The 24,313-nt window shown below is 40.1% G+C and overlaps 2 protein-coding genes across 4 annotated transcripts in view; one reads left to right on the forward strand and one right to left on the reverse strand.

Annotated features, from left to right (window-relative positions):
• BCAS4 (breast carcinoma amplified sequence 4) overlaps positions 1–11,104 on the forward strand; it is a 73,812-nt gene extending 62,708 nt beyond the window's left edge. For both annotated transcript variants that reach the window (XM_054980872.1, XM_054980873.1), the window contains one exon: positions 9,764–11,104. In XM_054980872.1, coding sequence (XP_054836847.1) covers positions 9,764–9,868 — 105 coding nt within the window. In that variant the 3' untranslated portion in view covers positions 9,869–11,104. The remainder of the gene's footprint in view (positions 1–9,763) is intronic.
• Positions 11,105–13,540: 2,436 nt separating this feature from the next.
• The window catches only part of ADNP (activity dependent neuroprotector homeobox), a 40,610-nt gene continuing 29,837 nt past the window's right edge, over positions 13,541–24,313 (reverse strand). Inside the window, exons 2-5 of one of the 2 annotated variants that reach the window (XM_054980828.1) lie at positions 22,843–22,986; positions 20,977–21,089; positions 19,272–19,364; positions 13,541–17,739 (exon numbers count right to left, since the gene is read on the reverse strand). In XM_054980828.1, coding sequence (XP_054836803.1) covers positions 14,596–17,739; positions 19,272–19,364; positions 20,977–21,089; positions 22,843–22,921 — 3,429 coding nt within the window. In that variant the 5' untranslated portion in view covers positions 22,922–22,986 and the 3' untranslated portion in view covers positions 13,541–14,595. The remainder of the gene's footprint in view (positions 17,740–19,271; positions 19,365–20,976; positions 21,090–22,842; positions 22,987–24,313) is intronic. The other variant, XM_054980829.1, reaches the window with a different exon arrangement.

A 24,313-nucleotide genomic window follows, 5' to 3' on the forward strand; every position in this document is an offset into this window, starting at 1 on the left:
ACAAGTAGAGTAAGTAGTGTATTATGGTTAGATTAGCTAGAGGAGAGTACCGTGGCAGTTTCTCCATATCCCCCCATCTGGTTCAAAGGTTGTTAATCCTAATTGAGAGAGAGAACCATCAGGAGATTCCATAAAGGAACTGGAGGGATTTTCAGAGGAAGGATATCAAAGATATTTCTGAGAAACACAAGAAATATATTGTCAAAGGCTTTCACGGCTGGAGAGCAATGGTTGTTGTGGATTTTCTGGGCTGTATAGCCAAGGTCTTGCCAAGACCACGGCTATACAGCCTGGAAAATCCACAACAACCACAAGAAATATAGTAGGAGAAGACATGTTGTCAACCCTGCCATGAAAGGCTGATATGCTAGCTAATTGTACTTTAATAGAAGACACAAATTGGTCCTGGTTATGAAGTCATAGCAAGTATTAAAATTAGTGGCTAATGGACAAGGGAAGGGTGATAGTCCTTTAGGTTCTAACCATATAGGGAATCAATTCCACTTGCGACCATAAGATATGAAAAAATACCATTTTGCAGGTATTCAAACTGCCTAGTTCACCTCTTTGGAGAAAGAGAGTCTTGTGAGTTCAGTAGCCACACAATCATTTTCAGAGGTGCTATATAACAGTGCTATACTTGACCTCTGCCCTCACCTGGATAGCCCAGGTGAGCCTAAGTTAATCGGATCTCAGAAGCTACGCAGAGTTGGCTCCAGCCAGCAACCGGATGGGAGACCTCCAACAAAGACCAGGACCACAGAGGCAGGCAATGGCAAACCACCTCTTCCAGTCTCTCACCATGAAAACCCCACCAGGGGTCGCCACAAGTCCGATATGACTTCAGGGCACTCTCCACCACCATACCTGTCCTCTGCACAGGGGGTCTGGTAGTATCAGGAAGCAGAGGCATCAGTATTGGGACAGAGTCCCTGAAGCAGCCTGGCCAAAAGAAAGGTGAGTAGAATGCAGTGAGCATAGAAAATCCAAATTCTGCAAGTATCGTTGTATTAGGGAAGTAAGTGGAAATGAGAAGAAAACTTCTGGTCCAAGGAATTTGGAAGGAATCTGGTACCCGCTAGGGGACATAATTATTTAATCTTTGTAATGCAAGGAAATCCATGGTGGAGGAAATTCACAGATGAAATGGACAGGACATACTTGAAATTACTCGCCCATTCATGGTGACTGCGAATAGTTGCATTGAGCACCTCCACTCTTGTGGTTTCTTTCTTTCTTCATCATATTCATGGTTGCAGCAGGGCCTTATTTCTTACAGCCTATACCCACAGAGCTGTGGTCTCTGTACAGGGAGTTAGTAATGCCTTTCTTCCCTGTTTGTTAGATAGTGCAGAGCTGGGTGTTATCCATGGGAGTCTGAACTCCTCTGATGTGCAACAGATCTGCAACAGAAGCAGGGGGAAAAGAACAGACGTTCTAAATCAGAATACCGTAATGTGCAGGAATTTTCTCTCTTTTTTTGGTTTTTTTTTTGAAGATATCATAGATACCCAAATACCCTGAATGAAGAAAAAGCCACAAAGTGAACCCCAATCTAATGTTGAAGCATTTGTGGTTATAGAAATGTCAGCACAGGATCTTCTGAATGGGCACCCTTGGGTTAGATTCTCTGTTTGGGCCTGCCGTGACAACAATCCAAATACAGATCCTGGGGTAAACAGCTTTTGCTTGTTGATGGGTCATCACCAGGTTACAGTGATGTAAAACCAGTGGCCCTATACTCAGCTGAGTAAAGAAATGGGTCAGACGTAATGGTCGCTTTGAGAAACAGTAGTTTCCAAAACAATAACATGAATTGGTAACACTTGGTCATACAGAGATGGGTCAGAGATCAAGCTTTCCTGATTCAGATAATCAGGAGTAAGATCCTGTCCACGGAGGAACTGAATTCAGGCCCCAATGAAGTGTATAGTTCTACCAGGGGTAAGAGTAGCAATGCAGATTGCGCTATTAGTAGCCATTCTTCCCAGTAGGGATACACCTAGCAAACCCTAGATTGGAGGAACAGGACTATTACTGTCATACACTCGGTAAGCACACAAGGTGCAGAGGCCAAACTGAGGGAAGGCACCGTCTATTGAAAATATTCACTATATAGAGAACAAAGATCCCTCCTGTGGTTGGGATGTATAGAAATGTGGAGTGAGCCTCCTTAAGGCTGATAAGTGTAAACTCCTTGTAATAAACAGTGAACTTAATAAAGTTATTCAGGTATGGAGGCTTAAGTAACACCCCTGTCCAGTAAACTATAACTAGTCTTATTGAAGATAGGAGAACAGTCTTCTGCTCTAGAGGAGCCTACACAAGGATGGTCACTCAGAAAACATATTGGTAGTCCTGTCTCTATAGTAGTGTCTTGGTAGTGTGACATTGAGCTGAGGGATGGAGTGTTTGACCCTAAGGTTGAAGGTATAAATACTTTCCAAGTGATGCTGGTACATTTGAGGGCATTGCATGCAGGATTGGGCAGTACCCAACGGGCCAGTAGCAATGAGAGCAAGAGACTTCACGGTCTGGTAATTTTCTTGTATCTTGCTTAAGGAATCATACGTTGCTCCCCAAAGGGGTAACAACATGCCCTTGAAGGGAGCATTCTCAATCATCCTCTTCTTATGCTCAGGGAGCGCTTTTCAACACCTGATAACCATGGCCGAAACTCTGGTACCTGGCTAAAGATTCCATAGCGCCTTTCAGTTGTCTTCTTATATTTGCCTAATAGCCTTCCTTTGAAAGACCCACATAGGGACTCTGCGCTCATCAGGAAAAAGACCTGAGTATAATTTGGGAGCTCCTCCTAGGAACGGAATTGCCTGAGCCTTGAGGGTTTGAGAATGGAAGTCACAGACGAGTATAGTTGCAGTCAGCTTTATACAGTTTATTTCCCTCTCTGTCAGTCTGAGGCAACAAGAGGTCATGACAAAAAAACAGACTTAAACCTCCTCAGCAAGCAGGAGGGATGTGCAAGGGAGGTAAAGATGACAGAGCAATCATGCTGTTTAAGGTCGTAGTGTTTCTCGATCTTCTGAGGAATGGTAAAAATGGAGGAGGGTATTTCGCACTGGCTGTGAGCAAAGTGCAACACGTCTTCCATTGATAGGAAGGGCTATGGGAGTAGGAGAGACGGAATAAAAGCATGCAAAGCATTATTCCTAGGTCTTGATTATAGGTTGAAACAACATGGGATTATTTTTCTATTGTCATCAGAACTCAGAAAGCAGGCGATTGAGATAAAAAAAACCAACCAATGAGAACGGATGGGGGGGCGCTAGGACCTATGAGGAAGTGGAGGAACAGCTTGGAGCTGAAGTCAACCAAAAACACTTCAACAGCAAGAATGCTAGGGTAGTTAGTTTGCAAGTCCTGGCAGTTATTTACAGGCACCAGGGTTGGTGTAGACCGAGGTGCACATGATTATGAAGTCTCTGAAGTTGAGGCCCCTGAGAAAACTGTAGGAACCAGTCAGTTCCACAGTGAAGTTAGGCGTAGTAAGATCATCAAGTGGCGCGCGATCGTCCTCATCCCTCCTGAAATGGGATGTGAAGATGGGGAAAAACCTAGGTAGATTAGTGTCCTCTTCCAATACAGCAAAGGGTTAAGTCAGGCTTTTAAGCAGGTGGAACATTCCAGATGAGTCAGATCTGGTCTGACGCTCCCTGCACTCCAGAGAGAGGGAAGGTGGGGAATCACTCATCGTCTGATGAGCATCCAACAGGGGTTAGTTGGAACCGACGGACAACACCTCCTGTTCAGATTCAAAATGTAGCCCTCAGAACCAGGTTTGATGGTTCAAAGTGTAGCAGATAGCTTCACTATCGGTGCAGCCCTTGGAACTGGAGGGACTCTTCAAATTGACTGACCACTTCATCGCGGCAGAAGACTTTGCTGCCAGATCTGGCCCTCAGAACTGGAATTAACAGTTCAGGATGGGCTGGTGGCTCCATCAAGGCAGATAACTTGCTGCTGGATCAGGCTCTTGGAATCGGAGTGGACGGTTCAGATTGGGCTAGTAGATCCATCGCAGCAGATAACTTTGCTGCCGGATCTGGCCCTCCGAACCCAAGTTCCTGGTTCGAGTGGGTAGGTGGCTTCAGTGCAACAGATATCTTTGCTGTTGGCATATATGAGCCGAGGAGAGCCATCTCCCATAATGCCGCTTGAGCTAAGAAAATCCCTTACTTCTGGCATAGGCATGAACCTCTGGCAAAGTCTGCCTACTGAAACACTGTTTTACCCAGACGCAGCAGACAATGATCATGTTTCAAGGCAAGAGGCATCTTTATTTCATGTTGTAAACATTTCCTTAAAAATGAGTCATGACGAGATCACACAGAAGAAATCACGGTAAGCAAGGAGTAGAGCTAAGGAGAACCTCTCCTAACGGTGGCAAAAAAAAAGAACTGAGGGGAATGTCGGCATTCTGTCCCCTACTTGCATTTGGCAGGAAACTCCTGCGCATGCGCAGTAGAGGCAGAGTGCCCCGTTTTGGTCTTTTAGAGCTAAAGAATCTTTTCCGATCGGCAGGCCAGCACATGTGCTATCCCTCAATGTGGGACTGCACTGAAGACTGAAGACGAACATACTGTTGACCAGTATCATTTTGAAGCGCACTAATCATATAATGACAAACATAATGCTAATGGCCCAACTGTCAAGAAGAGTACATGCATCTGCAACAGCATATTAGAATGAGAGGCAGGAACAGGTTCTGAATCCGAAAAGGAGGTAGCTGATTGAATGAGAATGCTGGGAAGAATGAGACTTGAGGGTTTGGCAGGAGAAGAGGGCCGCTATGCCTACAATCTAATGAAAGGAAGAGGATTTTATTTTAGTATTTTCTCAGGACATCAAAATGCCTGATTTTGCAACAGTCAGTTCTTTACATCTACATATATATAATGTTCACTCCTAATATAGTGGAAGGACTAAATGTTTTTACCCCATCTTGGGACAGTTATTATCTGTTTGTTAATTTTATATGAACTGTTGTTTTATGAATTGTTTAATATTTTGTATTTTTATAACTGTTGTACCTCGCCCTGAGCCTGCTAGCAGGAAGGGCGGGTTAGAAATGTAATAAACAACAATAACATGTTAGCCAGAATGCATCAACAGCCAACAATGACCTAAGGTCACTTTTTTGTGTGTGTCGTAAAATTGAAGTGGTACTTGTCATAATGAATTCTAGGGATTTCAGAATGCTTAATATTGTGCTTGTATTGTGAAGATGAGAGCTCCTTTAAAAGTGAGGCTGGAAAGGCAAAGAACTTCCCCAGCAGAGTTTGTATTCACACAGTGTCTTGTTTCAGGAGGGTCGCTACCTATGCAAAGCACCTCTTGAGTGCTTAGCTAGCAGGCAGAAAGTCTGGACAGGTGTTGTGTTGCCATTGTAAGCCTACATAACTGCTTTGCATGAGCAGTGGCCCAGTTTAAACAAGATGCTATGCAGATGTAGAAGTTCTTTTATCCTGACATGTCAATCAGAGCTCAGTGACAGCATAGCCTCTTCGTGTTGCTTCGTGTACTAAGCATGGTGCCAGAAGCCTTGCAAGATATCCATGCATTTTGTGCCATCTTGTTTGGCTGCACTGAAAGCCGTATGTGTAAATACTTGATTCCTGCACTCCAAAAAGCCTCCTCCTTTATTGGTTAATGCTAGATAGACTTAATCAACATGTAGATGGCAGAAGTAATCTTGGTATACAAAATCTACATTTACTGTTTCAAAGATTACCGAAAGCTTCCTTTTCTGTTTCTATCACACTACATCCCTGACCTGCCTAGAGCAGATTTGTTCCAAACTGGGACCTGGGACCACTTGGGGGCTGCCAGGGTACTCCAGGAGGTCCACCCGTTCATTAAGGATAGAGAGTGAAGCCCCTTTCAAACCCACCCAATTAATGCAAAAACATAACACCCTCAGCTTTCTAAAATGAGGGCAGAGATTTTGCACTCTAGGGAAGAGGATGGTGTCCTCTCTTTGAAGGGGGGCGCCCAGAGAAGCACTTTCACTAGTCACCTAACTTCTACATCACCTCAGAACACTAGCCAGAAAGTGTGTTTAGTTGCTAGGCTTTAATAGCTTAGCTTTAGGAATTCTAATTGGCTGAATGGCACCACAGAGGTGCAGTCCTATTACTATCATCATATTTACTTCAAGTATAAGATTAACTAGCTTTCGCTCTATTTTCTAAAGCAAAAGATTTCACCATAAAGAGATATGCCACTCTGTATCCAGAGATTTTGCAGCATCCTGTATTCCCAACCATAAACCCAAGGAACACCGATTTTTCTGCATTCCACTTTGTTCTGGCAGCCTCTTCGGACCTGCGTGGGTAGGTGTGTTGGACAGAGAGGGAAGGAGAGTAAAATTGCTCCTTCTGCAAGCACAGCTCCATTGATGGGGAAGAAGAGGTGACTTCCCCCCCTTCCTCCCTCTTCACTGTAGCTCCCTAACCGACACAGGTATTCTATCACACAGTTCTTGCAAGCCGAGAAGTGATCTTCCCAGAGGGCAGAAGGGGCTTCCAGAATAGAGGGGAACAGGACAAAAAAAACAGCTACAGGCAAGTAGAAGTGAATGGAGGTTTTCAGTTGAATACTTTCAGTTGAGATTGTGGGAGTTGCTGGCTGTTTTCTATTCCCACAAACTGTTCTGAAAAGTTTTTCTAAACTCCTTCTCATCCTGTTCAGCCAGCCTGTTATCTAGAAGTTCTTAACCAAATGACTTGCACTTTGTGGCACAAAGTCAAAGCAGAGAGAATGATTAAGATTTGGGCCAGATTCCTTTTTGATCCTACAGAATCAAGTGGCCTCCAGGACCTGACCGTGTACAGCCGACACGACTTGGCTTTTCAAGTGTAGTGAATAGGGATCGAATTAGGGATGCTCACACCTGCCAGTTCAGTTCAGATTTGCCTGTAGTGATCAGGAAGCCAGTTAATTGATGGGCCGTTAGCAAGCTGTATTTGCAGCCGTCAGACGCCAACTCCCAGCTGAGGAATCATCTGTAAATCAGCTTATGATCGGCAGCTGTTTCAGTTTTGCTCTATGTACTTGACAACATAGCCCTGACTGGTTCACCTTATGATTGTGAGTTTTGAACCATTGAACAGACTCATTGAGAAATCCATGGCACTCCAAGTTCTTGGATCCACCAGAACATTGTTACACTCACAACTGGCAGCAGTGTTCACCCCCATTTCTGGGGGTTCTCAGTACCAACACTACAGACATTTCATAAGGTCTGCTAGACTTTTCCTAATACGCTCTTTTGTGGGAGCTTATTGTCTTTGCAAGTACAATGCTGGGGCAACCTTGTTCAGGGGCTGACAGAGTTGGACCCTGTGGTACAATTTTCTTGAAACTTGGGGATTCTTTAGTGAGCCGGCAGCACTAGTTCTGCTGCAATTTTGGTGCCATTTAGTTGAAAATCAGCCACTCCAGACCCTGTTCCTGTCCCTCATAGCGACTTAATAGCAGAGCTGTGGAATGGGGGGATTTTCTGCAAAGGAAGCCTTCTTTACTGTGATAGGAAACAGACAAGACAACAAGAAAGGCAAAGCAAAGCTCTTTATTGTCAGTCTCTGTAATAGTAGGAAAATGAAATAAATGCAGACAGGTTTTTCATGCCGGTGATCAGCATCCCCCCCCCCAATAGGAATCAGTGGAGATGTGCACTCACACCTAGAGGCGCCTACTTCAGGGATCTGTAAAATCAACCCTTTGTTCAATCTGCTTGAATCTTAGAGGGTCTTTAGATGGGAGGACAATGTTCTGTGCAAATCTACACTTTACAAAAAGCTGCCCTAGAGCCACAAATATATTCCAGACTGAAAATAACGGACTCAAAACTCCAGAACCCCCAAAACATGTGGATTTGAAACCCAAACTGGTAGTGTCCTATCCAAAAACCAGTGAGCATGATAAAAAAATGTCCCCTCCTAGTCCAAAACGGCAAAGAATATTTTCTTGGAGTACATTCCTAGTTTTGAGACCATTAGAAGCCAGAGGGCAGCTTGCCATGCACTTTGAACTGGGTCTGCCTAGTGCAATGGCCAGGCACTGATGAGGGAGGAGCTGTGAAATTTTTAGTATCAAAACTGGGGCTCCCAGCTTGCTAAAGTATGAGAACCATCCATCTATAGAAACAGTCCAGCGAAGTGGGGTTTCTCCTGTCCTGTCTCGTGCACGCTTCCTCTCCGTTTTCAGCTAACCCTTCTGTGTCAGGGAACAGACAGTGGCAGTGAGGAAAGCACCAACTCTTAAAGTGGTTTTGAAGTTGAAATGTGCTGTTCCATGCTTATTAATAGGATTTGCTATCTGTGGAGAGTTCTGTTTTAGGTATATGCTGTGTTGTTCTTTTGAATGGTGGTGTGGGGGGTGGGGTCTATAATAGTTTTTGTAAACAGCCTTGAGCTATATGCAGGAAAGGTGATGGAAACATCTAACTACATTTTGACCTCCTGTGCTCTCAGATTCTGAATACACATTTGGAGTGTACAGGGATACCAAATTCCAATAGATACTGTTGTTGTGCATCTTAAAAGGAAGTGATTGACAGAGCTGAGTTAGTAATGGTCATGCTTATTAATAGTCATCTAGAATGAACATGCCTGCTTCCTGGAAAAAAGAGATACAATTAAACCAGTGTAAAATTAAAGCGTATGTATGTTTCTTCTTGTTTTATATACTTGAAAAAAAAATTGGGAGGGGGGATTTTTGGCTGGATTATCAGTGTCAAAACTGCCTAAGGAGTAGCTAGAGCAGTTTGGTCACAGCAGCAGCAGGGTTTGCGGGGAAAAACCCTTATTTTGTGGGCACGGGGATGCTCTGGTAGGGTTAGCGACAGAAGATGATTTTTGCCAACTCCGAGGCCCCTTCTCCCTGGAGCAGCATTTCAAGGGGCAGTTTGGGCCACATTTGGCTGGGGGGAGGGGGAGGTACATGGGTGTGATCTCTGCATGGTAGAGAGCCTTTTTTGGATCCTGCAGTCTTGGTGTTTGATAAATCCTTTGGCCTGTGGACTAGGCAAATCTGTATAATTTCCAGCTTTTGCTTTTCCACTGTAGATCTTCAAATACTTAATTACAAGTGAGATTATGAACATTCTGATTTCATAGTATAACACATCAGTTGAGAAAGAGAACTGGATGTCTCAACTTGAGTCAATGATAAAATCATAATGCTGCACTAGTCTTCAGGCTTACAGTTATCCAATCCTAGCTCCTATATTGACACTGAATTGCTTTACATCCTCTGACCATTCCAACTTGCAATTGGCTAGCTTAGATCGTACTGAAAACCTCTGCTGATAGAAGGGTTTCTATCAGTGGAATGTAACTTCTCCAGCCAGCAAAACAAATTATTTTGCCTTCAATCTTGTAGCAAACATTAGCATGCTGTGTCATGATAGTTGAAACTGTTTCCAGCACTAGTGTAATCACAGGCAACTTAAGCTGACAATTCAGAGTTGAAATAAATTTCATGACATAGTTTATACTTGGCTTTTTCATGATATTGATAGGCCTGGAACTTTCTTTTAAACAGTTTTTGACTCAGGTTTGTTGCTGTAATTGGAATTCTGGAATTTGCCTCCTTTTGGATGTTGAAAAAGCACTTCCACTGATGTTTTGTATCATGTACATTTGATTTAATTAATTAGTTAAGAGCAATTTAATTAAAATATCTTTAATGGCTTGGCAGCCAGCCTAGTAAGAATGTTTTTCTTTTGTTCTTATTTCAGAAACACACCTCGTCTCCACAGCACACTTACAACCTGCCAGAACTCTACAGAACTGAAGACTATTTTCCCATCAAGTACATAGGTAGCAAATACCAAAGCCATTAGTTCTGTATTTATCTACAGTGTCTTAGCCAAATTAGTCTGAATATTTGTAGCAATTATACAGGGAGAGTAAAAGGTTAGACCAAAGAGGGAAAGAAGGACAGCACTGAGTTTGAATAGTATCTAGGTCAATAGGAACCAGCTCAAAAATACAGAACATTCAGACCGAAGTCCTAGTTTGAACCACTGACGGTCTCCTGCATTCAGACTTCACGAAGGCCTACAACAAACTATGTTGCCATGCTTGCACATTCTCTTCTTCTTCCAGTTGCAGGCGGAGTGCTGCTGATTGGTTTTTGCAACTTCTATCCAAGTATAGCCTAGACAACTTGGTATACGTTTCCTTTCCAGAAACAGAGTGTAGAATTCTGGTTTGTAGAAGAAAAACTACAAATTGTGCAGGCGCCAACACTTCAATGTCACTCACAATACATTGGAGTTATTTTAAAAACAGTAATGTTCTGAGGGCCATACAAACATAAGCCACATTCATGTCCATCACATTGCCTCAAGTTTTGCTAGCGATCTTTGTTTTTTGTTTGACACTTGAGACGTTTGCATATACAAGCGTTTAGCATCAAGAGACAGCACATCTGAGATGTCAAGATTTTATGAACCCTACTTACCTTAAATACTTCTCTGATTGCATTGAAGAAGTTATTTTCTCGCTTTAGATATAACTGTTAAAATGATCATTTATACAAGGGATGTTTCAGTTATGTTCTAATGTGTACAGTGCAGAAATTGCATCTTGAACGTAGCTCTCACAGGCTCTGCACAGACAAGTCCACATGATGACTGAATACACAGGGAAGGAAAGTGGGCACAGGCATACTGGTCCCACCCCTCACCCTGCACAATTGCCAAGTTGTTTTTGCAGAGTAAATATGCAAAGTGCCCACATGTATGCTCTCTCCCCATTATCAGCAGTGTTCGTAAAGCAGTTTCACAGATCACAGGAAGGAAGTGTATGCGCAGACACATCCTCTGTTCCTCTGCTTATAAGCACAGTCTACTTAAGGGTGTGTGTGTGTGTGTGTGTGTGTGTGTGTGTGTGTGTGTGTGTGTGTTTGTGTCCAGTCCCAGTGCGGTCAGTCAAAATGGGGATGGGTTGTCTATACATGTCTCAAGTGGACATATTACAATTCAAAAGGAATATACACAGCCCATTCAGTTTTTTTCACCCTGTCCTAGATATTCAATGTTCCCATATAATGTAGCTTGAATGGTATAAATAAAATTCTGGAAAATGTTTAGTGTTTTGTTGTGGCAGGATGCCATCTAAACGAGTATGTTAAAATAGGTCAGTTATACAAAGGAATGCTACCGCACCATGCCAAAAGGTCACTCCTCTGAGGAATTTGCCTAAAGACAGCTTCAAAGCTGGTACCTGATACAATACATACAAACCATCAACACCAGAGTCCTGTGTATCTAACAGTGGGGCTCACACATCTCTCTCCTGCTTCACCAATATGCTGCTATTATTTATTCCTTTCCCAAATCTGAGCCCACAAGAAATTACTGAAGTTCCTTCTACACCAAGTCCTTCCTTATTCATTTGCATAGAGGCAACTGATCTGCATATGCATTCTTTTACATACAACTCTGCTACCCTGATTGAAGTGAATGGAGCAGCCTCTCTATGTGCATTAGTTCTACATACACCTAAGAGAGAAACTATGCAGACAACTGAATTTAAGTCCAGTGGCACCTTAGAGACCAACAAGATTTTCAGGGTATGAACCTTCCAAGGGTCACAGCTCTCTTCTTCAGATACGCAGTCAACTGTCACTGCAGGTGATGCAAGATTCCAAGGGCTTAGGGCCCACATCTAGCCCAACTTTCCAAGTTGATTATGCTTGCAGCAGCTGATGGACTGCCTGGAACACAACTGTACACATTGACAGTATTACAGATAAATCACTACAGATGCAGATACAATGACTATTTCCATTAGAATGTACCTAACCAACTTAAAGACAACAGAAATTAGTCAAGGAACTTGCACTGATCTCCATATATCACAGGTCATTAACTAATGGTCTAGTCCAACAAAAGCTTTTGTGAACATACAAAGCCTTTCTTAAAAACGTTAGAAGTGCAATGCAAATGCTCGAGTTTGAACTCAAGCAAATGGTATAGAACAGCTGCAGACCCTGCTAAAATTTTAGATCCGATTCAAATGCTCATGAAAAGTACATAGTACAGTCCTCAGAGTGGCAGCCACTCAAAATGCAGAGGGATTGCTTGTATAAAAGTGCCTGCACATCAAAGTCAGGTTCTACGTGCAGAAGCTAACGCACCAAAGCACACTTGAGAGACAGTGATAAAACATAACTGCATCATTTTGGGGCACTAACGCAAGAAAAGTATTTTAGTCAGGAAACAGTGGCCTGAATAGTGGGGTTGGGCTTGTTGACCTATCATGAACCAATCCTAAGCAGGGCTACTCAAAAGAACGTCCAGTTTTATTCAATGCTGTTTAGTACCTGAAAAGTGTTCTTAACCTTTCTCCCTTCATGCACATAGATGCCCAGGAACAGCAATTGACTTCTAAGCTGTAGTTTATCTACTTTGTTCTAAAAAACATCTCGTATCCTCAAGTTTGCACCAAAAAAAGGCTTTCATATTCGAAGATGACACCTTTTTTGCAAAGCAGCGTTTAATACATAACTTCAGAAAGATCTTATGTCTTGCAATGGAATTATGCCTAGAGAAGCATATAAATATACCAACTTCCCCAAGTCACAATCACCCATTATTTCTTTGTCATTACTTGTTCTTAGAATACAAGATTAACCATTGACTCTAGATATTCTAACATAATACACCAACATTAGAACTATTTAGATTTCCTCCAGAAAAATAAGGTATCAAATTGTTCAGTAGGTGGTCAACTTAAACAGTCTGCCTACAAAGTTAAAAATAAAGAGACTGGATTCTTTTCTCCACTCTTAATTGTGCCACAGGGGAAACCTGGTTATAGCAGAAAAACTTAAATCAGCAGCACTCTTCCATCCCTAGCAGAAAGTGCTTAATGGCATATCATTATGCTTTTGATGAACACGTGAACCATATTAGAAACCCAAGGCATCCTAACACCCTCCTAAGTTACTAAGTGCACAAAAGCCTTTTCGCATGCCATGCATAAATACTACATTGCTGGATCTGTCTGAAAAACTGAACCAGAACATCTTCAAAGCTATCATTCAGAACCCTGTAGTTAAAAATCCACCTCACAGATAAAAGCACTTGGACCAGCAATCTTTAATAACAGCCTACTTGCAGTAAGTGTCAAAGAAAGACCAACATGATCCACCCAAAGTACTTTGAATCCAACTGATTGCAACAAGTGAGTTAAGGAAACACATGCTTTTCCACCAAACACAACAGAGCTAAAAAAAAATTGGTGGGATGGCATCCTAAATTCACTTATCGGGTAACTTCTTTAGCCTTGCACATTTCGTCCCATCTATTTTGCTTTTAGTTTCAGTTTCATATTGACAGGCTGTTTGATGTCAGAGTGCTTCAGCAGAATCTTTTCATTTTCTTATAAATGTATCAACACAAGCAATGCACTCCCAATTTTTTCTCAACAAAAACCAGCATAACAAAATCCATTTTTATAAACAGGAAAGCAGACCTTGTAATAAAGCAAATGTTTACATTAAGCACAATACAGCAATTTATTTAGATGCTTAAATGAATACAAAGGGGAAATAAAGATCACAAAATTATCCATACTACAACAATGTGTCATATATTAGATGGTATAAATGAATACAACACCAATGTTGGTGTTAACTAAAGATAAAACTAAATATCCAAAAATGCAGCACTCATTTCCGTATGCTGCTTTAACACAGTACACTTTTATACAGATCTAAAAGGTGTCAAAATTAGTAGCTGCAAACTTGTTTCTTGCATGTGATTTTTTTTAGCTTAAAAGATTTCAGAAAATGGCTCTGAAATTCAAAGTCATCAGTTGTAATGTCAAGGATATTCAAGAACAAGAAAATTCTATAATACAATAGAGTCCAGATATACTTTATGTTGCTGGCCTCTGTTTTGAGATTGTACAAGGTTATGTGCAAAAACTAAGTCTGTCAAAAGTCATACTATGCAGTTTCAAGCTTTTTGCTAGGTAAACTAGATACAGCATTTATTACACAGCAGGGCAACACTAAAAAAAGAACCAACCTATGATGGGTACACAAGAACAATAGCATAAGCATCACTTGAATAGGTCTAAAAGACTGTACAAATATACATTTTAACTATTCAGAATGATACATGAAAAAAAACAATTTTCCCAGAGTCTACTATACACATTGAACTGGTAGCTCATATGTTGGCCCTATAACTACCATGTGGAAAAGGATAATGTTTAAAAAGACATACAGCTGAACATATACAGAGTGAAATAAATGTTGAAAATGCCGATAAAATAAACCTTTACTTTTCTTCAGTGAGCAACTGGGAGCCACCAGCGTATCCATTTTCACATTACGTTACTGTGCTCATCACAGCAGTTACTCTCAAGTGAGAATTGCCAACAGCATACTTTGAAATAAGAACTGGAATTGGTATGGCCATCTCACGGCTACTAGCCAGATGACCTTGCACTCAAAAGGCAGTACCAGTAACAATGAACTTCAGCAGTCCTGAAATGAAAGAGTTTAGACAGTTGTCAAGTGACGGATAGAGAGGCTAGGGAGTTGAACAGCTTATGCTTGCTGGCTACTCAGCTCTACCCCAGTTAGGCTGCTATGCATCGATTCTGTAACCCCATCAGTCACACTGTCAAATTGATCTCCATCCTCACTGTCAATTGTGCTATTCTGCCACTCCATTTGCTGATTTGACAAGTTCTCTTTAATTTCTGTTGCATTTTTCCACTGTGACTGGTCCTTAGACCAAAACTCATCTACTTTTCCATAGGAACTATTCTTCCACTTTGTCTGTTCTTCATCACTCTCAGAGGCAATACCTTTAGTTTCTGCAACCGGTTTACTACTATTAACATCTTCACTTTGGGATGATTCATCTGTCCAAGTTTCCGGTTTCATTTCTGGTGTATTATCTTCATAGTCAGATGCTTGCTGAGAACCAGGTCCACTTTCAGATGGAGATGCTTCGTCTTTCCATTCAATAGCATCATCTCGATCTACTTGGTCACCTTCACTGTCAGAGCCATCAGCTACCAGTTTTGCTGGTTCTGTAGGACAAGTGTCTTTATGTTTTGGGTCTCCCTCCTCTTCTTTTTGGTCTGTTTTTTCTGGAGACACCAAGATGGCTTCCTCAGTTGTCTCCTTGGGTTTGCTTTCATCTGGGTTTTCATTTATGCTATTAAAAGAGGCTTTATGACCAGAATTAGAAACAGATTCTGCAAATGGACTATTGCTTTCATTGAATTCCTCTTCTATATTTTCGTAACTGTCTGAGGAACTTTCATTATCTTTATCTAGGTTTATTTTTTTATCAACAGTTTTACTAGCATTGACTCTAGAATTCTCTTCATCGTGGTTTTCAAAAAGCCACTCAGCATCAAAATCCATTTCATGTTTAACCTTATTTAACTCTTTCATGTTGAATCCTAGCAGGACCCCCAGTTTATACCTTTCACAATCTCGAACACATTTCTTCCTTTTGTTGCTGAAGTGCGAGGCAATGTCAGATTTCCATAGCCAAAGACTGGCAGCTAACTTCTCAATCTCTCTCCTACTAGGGTAGGGTTGCTTATTGAAATATTTTGTGAGAAATGTTTTTCTGGCTTCGTAAGAATCATCCTCATGACCCTTGGGATCCAAAGCTAGAATTACAGGTTCTTCAGGCTTCTCCTCAAACACAGAAGGGGAGTCGTCGTCATCCATTTTCCTTTTCTTCATTAAAGAAAATTCCATGTGTTCATAAGTACGTTTCACAGGTCCTGCACCCGGAGACTGATTTAGTCGAGAGGGCACATTAGATTTGTCTTGACCATTTTGGGTCTTCCCAACACCTCTACAGTGGACAAGGTGCAGTGTTATAGTTGAGGCAGTCATATTACTGGTATACACTCCAAGACAGTGAATACATTTGTATGTGAGCTTTTTCTCTACTGGATGAACTGTTTGAATAACTTGATGCCTCTCCCTTAAGTGATGTGCCAGCGCATCAGAGATAGGTCCTTTCAAGATTGAAAAGCACAAGGGACAGAGTGTTTTCCCTACATCTTTTTTGTAGGGAACTGCAGCCTGAGGAGAACTTTTTATGGGTATATCTGTTTTCTCCTGAATTTTTGGCTGTGGTTTTGGAGGAGCTGGAGGTGTATTTTGAGCATGGTAAGCTACTGATTCGGCAGGTGCATCTCTCAAGTTGTAAGTTGTTACAAGCAAATGTATATTGGTGTGACTACCCTGCTGCAACGTCAGATCAAAGGTTAAAGTGGAGTCAGTTTTAGGTCCCATTTCTTCATCAACATGAACCATTCGCATATGAGCAGCCATCTTTTCAACATCATTGAAAGTTGAGCGGCAGTAGGGACAAGACAGACCATGAATCAACATGTGGTTAAGCAACGTGTCAGTAGGCAAGTAGCGATTACAATATAAACATTTGCTAGTGAAATTATGTATTTTCATTATGTAGTTAGCAACTGCAGGCACCTTTTCAGCCTTGTGCTCTTTCTCAAAATGAACACTGTACACATTTTCTGGAAACAGCTCATTACAGATTGTACAAATTTTCCATTTCTGTGTCGATGAAGTATTGACAGCAGAGGCACCTGTAGCGCCAGTTCCAAGAGGCTTGGGTGTGGACTGGCCTAATACTCTGGTTGCTGCCTGAGACTGAGCTAATGATGTTGGCTTCAAGGATCCTGATGAAAGCGAAGATGAGTTGGCAGACTGAAGAGAGTATCTTGCTGAAGCCTGTGATCTTGGTTCCCCTCCAAGGGGGTATGGTCTTCCATTTCCACTTGGAGGATACTGCTTCATTGACTGAGATTGCTGGGATAAGGAAACTGGAGAGCTACCAGTTAAACTTAACCTTCCTCCCGTGTGACCAACATAACTTGGTGGTACTGATTTCACTCCATAGTTGTTTTGCTGTAAGTGAACATTTGACATCATATTAACTCCTCCAGAATTCAATGTAGGCTTTGGTATATTCAGTCGATTCATCATCTGCTGTGATGGAAGAGACCGGACATTTCCAGGAGTTAGGGGACCCATCCTTTGAGGAAGTCCCATAGGCTTTTTATCCTGTGGTTTTGGAGCAATTAGCATCAAAGGTTTGGATCTTGGTACCACCACATTTGTATGCCCTATCATTGCTGTCACCTGATATCCTATACGCTCATGGTCTTCAATAACATGCTGTACTAAAGCTTCATATGACTTCGGCATAAAAAGGCATCGTTTGCAGTGAATCATTACCTCCTCTCGGGTACCAGAACTTAAGGACACTGCCCCATTGAGCGATTTCTCACTTGCCTTTGCTATATAAGGTGCAGCAACATGCTGAAAATGTTCCCTGTAAATGTGCTTTCTAACTATTTCGTAGAGAGGATCTCGGTAAGTGCACTTCTTACAGTAATAAACAGCTTGCTCTACACTGTCAGCCTGCTTAGGTTTAAGGCTATCATGCTTGTTTTTATCTTTAAAAGTGCTGATGCCTCCACTTGGTGTATTGGCATTTGGAGCATGAAATATTTTAATGTGCGTTTCCAAAGTCTTTTTGTCTGCATTGAAAGTACAGTAGGGACAATTAAGAAGAATCCTGTTTTCAAAGTCTTCACTGTGAACATTCCGGAAGTGACTTTTGTAAGCTGAAAAGAACTTCGAGGAAAAGGGACAAGCACTGCAGCAAAAGGGTTTTGTCCGATAATCCTTAAAAGCAAAAAAAAAAAAACTTTAAGTATCACAAAATTTTTTTGCTTCAAGTAAGGGTAACTGTTACATTTATTAGTAAAGACAGCTTTATTCAAATAGATTTGGAACCCTCTATCAACTTCTTAAAGTGAACTCATGGCAGTAATTCCTTGTTACAATGTGCATCAATTTTTTTTATAAAATAAGATAATTTCAAATGATTTGGAGTCTCAATCTTCATTCAGACTAAAAAACAGCGATAATTATTTTGCAAATTATGCCAACAGGCTTAAAGTTCTAGATGTGCGTATCTAAGGTATAATACGATGGCTTACAAATTATATTTTATATAAAGCAGAAAGGACTTTCTTCATTCTCTATAAGGCCCTACCATGTTTATTTAAATTATGTATTTATAAAAATTAAACGCAGACCTTCAATAAATTGAAGTTATTGCCATTTTCCTCATGACCCAAATAGACTTTAAATGCTCTCTGGACTGAATATATGGTGCATGACAAATGCCCATTCTTCATTCATCATAAAACCAAATGGTTAGGCCTTGCCTTTCTCACTGCCAGAATTCAAATGCACCTATTTCATATAGTTCAGGTAAGTTCTCAAAGTCACCGTGGCACTTAAAATATGTTAACGTTAAATATACAATCTTAGAAGTTATGAATGTTATTTGTAACTGTGAAAACTGAACAAAGATCTTAATCTTCTAACAGGACTATGAGCGAGTCCTGTATAGCAGCATACCTTAAATTATGAGTATTTTGGTTACATAACTCGTCCAAACGTTTTTTTTAATGACAGAAAATTAGTCTTGGCCATTCACCACAGTAGTATAAGTTTTACAGAAGAATACATCCTTCTATTTCTGGCTGATTTCCAGTGACAGAATATATAAGCCAACATATACATTTATTCAAATACCGAAGTTTTCAGTAAAAACCAATTGTACTTGTGCTATGTTGTTCACTCTCTCCCCATCTCTCTAGAAAAACCCCATGACACCATTAACACTTTATTGGCTCAACTCCAGATTATCTTTTTGTGAAAGCCTTTGAACTTCACCAAGTTTCAGTTTAATACCATACTGTAATTGCACCAGCAGAGGCTGCTCTAGTAAGGATTCTGTCTCATACTTCTGTGGCATTTAACAGGCTCAAACAACCTGCATTTTTAAAGAATGTACAAAAAATGATGTTGGCCTCCCCCAACTAAATTTTCCAAACTGAAAAGGCCACAAAAGTTGCTCCTTGCAGCTAATTTTCTTATTTGACTATCAGTAGTTGCACATTCTACTGAAACTACAATGCACCATAACAAAGTGCACTTCTCTTTAAGGCCGCAAAAACCCTCTTCTCCTATCTGTGCTTCAGTCTGAAATCCGTTAGACTTTTACCTGGGATTTCGTCCTAAAGAAATTGGAGGAACTTATTTCTGTCTAAGGAGGCGCAGGACTGTTAATATCCACGGTTAAAAAGTTTCAAATAGCCCGTTTCAGCTTTAGGAATCTTTTATCTGAAGCTATCATTACTAACCTGATTTTTGGTAAGTGACGGGTCCCACAATCCAACATCTTCCCATGTAGTGTTTTTCACATAGAAGTCATTTGGTTCAAATGGTTTAAAATCCTACAAAGATGGACAGGATTGGCAAAAGCAAAAAGATAAATAAAAAGCCAGAGGCTGATGGCAAATTCTTATCTTCATTCTTGAAAATTCACAAAGCATTCTACAGTAAGCAAATATAAGTAGAAGTCTTCAACAGTGTCCCAGAGAACATAACACAAATGTATTTTCACGTCTTAAAAACCCCAGTAAACCAATTTTAGTAATCGCAAGTTAGGCACTAATTTCAACACAAAAAATGTAGTTAAGTCCCCCACTGGTATCAATGGTGCTTAAAAGTGCTTCATTTTGGCTAGGTCCTTTCCCCAATGTTACCCAACAAAGCCAGTTTAATTTTAAACTATCTATTACAATCAAGCAACAGTCCCTTGTTCAGGGCATGCAAAATTCTAAACAAGTACACTACAGGAACAGAGATTTTGGTGGGATTTTAAAAAAAACTATTAATGTGATACTCTGGTGAAGGATTATAGTCTCTGCTTGCATTTTTCAAACATGTAATCAGAATTAGACCTCTGGCATCTTTAAATCTGCCCAATTTTCAAAGATTTTGATGATCAAATTATTCCAATGAAATCAGTTACAGCTGGGAATGTATATAGCAATTATGAAAAATAAAGCAGACACACAATGTGCATTTTTATAAAGACAAGCCATCTAACGATTGCATTTATCTCAAACTTGGATAAGGATCTAATACTGAAGCATCGAAACATTTTAGCATGTATAATTTTGCAGAGCCACAATTTTGTAGGAAGATCTCGACTAGAAAAGTTTTGAAATGCTACTCTCCCAGAACAAAGTATCAGCTCATAATGTCACATCTAGAAGATACACATAGTTCATCTCTTTATCCCAAGGTTGGCCAGTTTTGCAGATTTAGAAACAGCCCTATGTATTTCTTAACAACTACTCTCTTAATTCTCATGCTCAATCTGGCAGAATAGGAGGTTAGGGTGCCTCCTCCACTACACATGTACCAAGTGATGTGGACATTCCATGCACAGGCCAATTTAGCTCAATAAAAGGGCTAAAAGTTGTGTAAATTCAGCTGCTGCGCTGACAAGCCTCCATGTGGAAATGCCTATGTTGCTCTGTGTGTGATGGAAGAGGGCACATTTGCCAACTCTACCATCACAAGAAAAGAGTTGTTTGACCAGACAAGTATACCAACTGTCGGCTGGCTCATAGTCATCCATAAATGCAAGTTGCTGACAAATGAATTTTAGGTCACTGGAGAAATTTGAGACAATGTGGGGTTTGGATAAAGTTTTGAACTAGGCCTAGGTTTAAGTTTCTACTCCATGAAGTCCACTGTTTTCCCTAAGACCATCATCCTCTCTCAGCATAAATTAATTTACAAGGTTGCTATGAAAATAACATGGGAGAGGGGCAAACCATGTATGCAGTTCTGAGCTCTTTGAAGGAAAACCAGGCTAAAATGTGATTGATAGCTAGAAAGAATTAAGGCTCAGGAGACAGATTAGCCAGAGCTCAAATTACCCTGTTTTAACACATCATTGTTCTCCTGAAAAGATTTTAATTAAAATGTCTTCCATAGAAGATGGCGCCCTTACATTCCATCACATGGCAAAAGCTCCAAGATCATACTTACTTCTATATGCTCTTTACAGTATTCCAAACCAATGTCACTTAGTATCTTTTTCACAGTTTTCCGGGCTTTTCTTAAACTGCCAAGGTTGTTGACAGGAAGCTGGAACATAGTTTCTATTTGAGGGAAAAGAGAGAGTAATTCAATGAAAATATTTCATCACAAGGGGAGTTAACTGCCTGTCATCATTCAGTTATAATTTTTAACGTTTACATTTCTTCGTCTTTCATCTTTTTATTAAAGGAAATGTTATATCTTGATAGAAACTCATTTGTTCAGCCTGTCTTGATTTTAAAACATGTATCAGGTATGGAAAACTTATGAGTAGTGCAAGCTGAAGAACAAGAACAGGAAAAATAGGAGCTTGGTTGTTGCCTGCCACATGCCCCACATTTCTTCTCCCTAGCATAGATTTAGTTTTCTATTTTCATAAAGGACATACAGGAACAAGCTACTTATTACTAGCAAAAGACTCTCACAATTCCTTAGGTCCAACAGTTCAGTTCAATTTGCCTGAGTACTGGCAGGGCTATGGAAATAGTAAACAGAAAAGAGCGAGCAAGAAGAGAACTGCATTCATGAATATATATTCATGAATATATGCCCAGCTCAACCATGGACCCAAGAGAAGACCTGAGTATGTAACAGAACCTAACCAATCAGCAACCAAGAGAAATTCAAGCTGAAATGGTTGCAAATTCAAATCATTCCAAATGCCTCAAGCCACTCCATGTCTGGAGTGGTACCCAATGCAGATTTCAAGTGTTTATTGATATCAGTATTAAACCACCGTTCTGCAGTCCTTATTTTTGCCCCTGACTGTAAGGAAATTTGACCAGTTTCACTATGGATGAGCACAACTGACTTCTGAAGTTAGAGTTCACTGTTTCCCATCATTATGACAATAACCAGAAGATGCTGATTTACAAATAGGCAACGTGTCTAAGCACTTAATGCAGTGTGTTCCAAGTTTGTACTGAAGCATCCCTCTCCTCTCCATCATCAAAACTGCACAATTACAAGCGAAGCAAAAAATTCTCTCTCAAGGAAATCCATACTTTCAAAACAATAAAAAAGTAGATATATCCTCTAAAACAAAGAATAGTCTTAGTAGTCTTGGACTTACATCACATAAAACAAAGAACATCATCTACATTGACTTTTTCAGCTTTATATCTACCGCTCCCAGAAATGATACACTACAGAAATATACATTCAATAAACACAAAAGACAGAACAGAATCACTTGGCTGTAGTATATTATATACAATTAAATCAGTCAAATTTCTAGATTAACATACATGAAGATCTCTTTACAAACACAGTGCGGTCCCGAGCATACCCTTTTAAGTCAACTAAAGTCAGTTAGCTTAGAAGGGCATAAGTCTGCCCAATATTGCACTGCCAAACATGTTTTAAAATAGTTTAAGACATGACAAATACAATGGGTGAATTTTTATTGCAAAAACAACCTGTCCACTCTATATTATTTTTGCTTATGAATAAACTCTCTCTAAATATCATAGTTATAGCTTGGGGGCCAAAGCAGCAGACATTCTCTTCCCAAACAGCCCAGTGGAATAAATTTACTTGCAAACAGTAGTAGAGTTCCAACTTCTTTCCCAACCATGTACAACAATCTCATTAGTAAAACAGTTCTGATATTCAGAAGTTTTAAAAATATGTAAGTTTGAAAGAACAACATAATATGTGCAAGAGAAGAGCATCAAAACACTGAAGACTTAATTCTGTGCCCAAATGAAATAAAACTGAATCTGGATTTTAAGGAATACAACATTACACTTTTCTTATTAAACTGCAACAGAAGCAAGATTCCTAGTTTGATAGAGCTCATTATAAATTACCAACCTGAACCAACCGTGTCTTGTAATATGCAACAGCAATTGAGAGATGTACAGTATCCATGTTTGGGAAGGACACCACACATTGTTTTTGATAAGGATTGTTTTAAGAAGAATCAATAGGCTCGTGAAGGAGTGCTTGTTACATGACCTTAAAAAAAATCATACATTTTGTGATACAAAAGTTAATGGTAGATTTTCAAGAAATAGCAAACACACAAACAAGTGTTTAGGATGCAACTGTGCAAATTGCTGTCCCATGGCCAGCAATGCAACCAACATATCAACAGCACTAATGTACAATCAATATTTTAAGACCACCCCAATAAAAAGTTAAATATTGGACTAGATAGCTACCAAGGCCATATTTGGAAAGGACAGAAATATTCTGAATAAAAAAATGCCACAGTAAACAAGAAGCCTAAGATACCTGTATATCTGAGCTGGTGATCCATACACACTAATTATAAAACAGTGGCACAGTGTTTTGTGAGTTGGCAAATTTTGACCCTGATCAAACATTTCAACCCTCAGCTCTTTTCCAACGTAATTTTTTTAATATTTAGAGGGAGGGATTTTTTTTCTTTGGATTCTGTCCTGCAAAACCTAAGAGCTACCATCAGATGTTTAGGCAACTAGGAATCCCACGTTTTTTCCAGACTTGCCATTACCTGGCAAGGAGCAGATTTCCATGGAAATTGTGCCTGCCACATCCTATATAATTATGATATAATGACAAGTTTAGAAGAATAATTCTCATTAGTGAAAATATATTAAATGTTATTCTTGTAGTTCATGAACAAACTAAACTGGCACATAATGGTACAAGCAGACAATGGCTGTCCACACAGCAACTTGATTGACAAAAGCTATATGGCTTCACAAAATGCATGTTATGGTGCTAACAAAATCAGTGAGAAATGTAGTTAAGTTTTGAGGGTTCATGCACAGAGGGCATAAGTCAACTTCTGGCAGAATTTGAGATCATCCCTCATCGAGCATGTGGTTATGGAAAGTCCCAATGCATTCAACAGACCCGAACACACCTGGTAGGGACTATGACTATAATCTCTACACAGCTGTAGAACAAGTGTTAACTTTATACTCTTGGGGCATTTTGCTGAAAATCATGCTTGCTATGTAATTAGTTTAATTATTCACTTATAAGGAAGTTGGTTGCTTCTCTTAATCGGAACATTCAGTATAATTTTTAATATTTTTACCTATATTCACAAGTGCAGTTGAACAGAAACTTTAAAAACCTTATGTTACTACCCTAACTAGGGATGTAAGTATTGATTAAAGCAACCCTAAAAAAACACCTCAAACAATCATTTAAAAATTAACAAGCCAAAAATCTAATTCACACACATAATTTTAAACATGTTTATACCTTGCTTCATCTCCTCAGATTCAAGGCAGTTAAAATGCATGACAAATCTGTTTACTGTCCATAAAATGGACTAAAACTGTCATAT

Source organism: Eublepharis macularius, chromosome 5 (genome assembly GCF_028583425.1).
Source record: "Eublepharis macularius isolate TG4126 chromosome 5, MPM_Emac_v1.0, whole genome shotgun sequence".
NCBI classification, from domain to species: domain Eukaryota; kingdom Metazoa; phylum Chordata; class Lepidosauria; order Squamata; family Eublepharidae; genus Eublepharis; species Eublepharis macularius.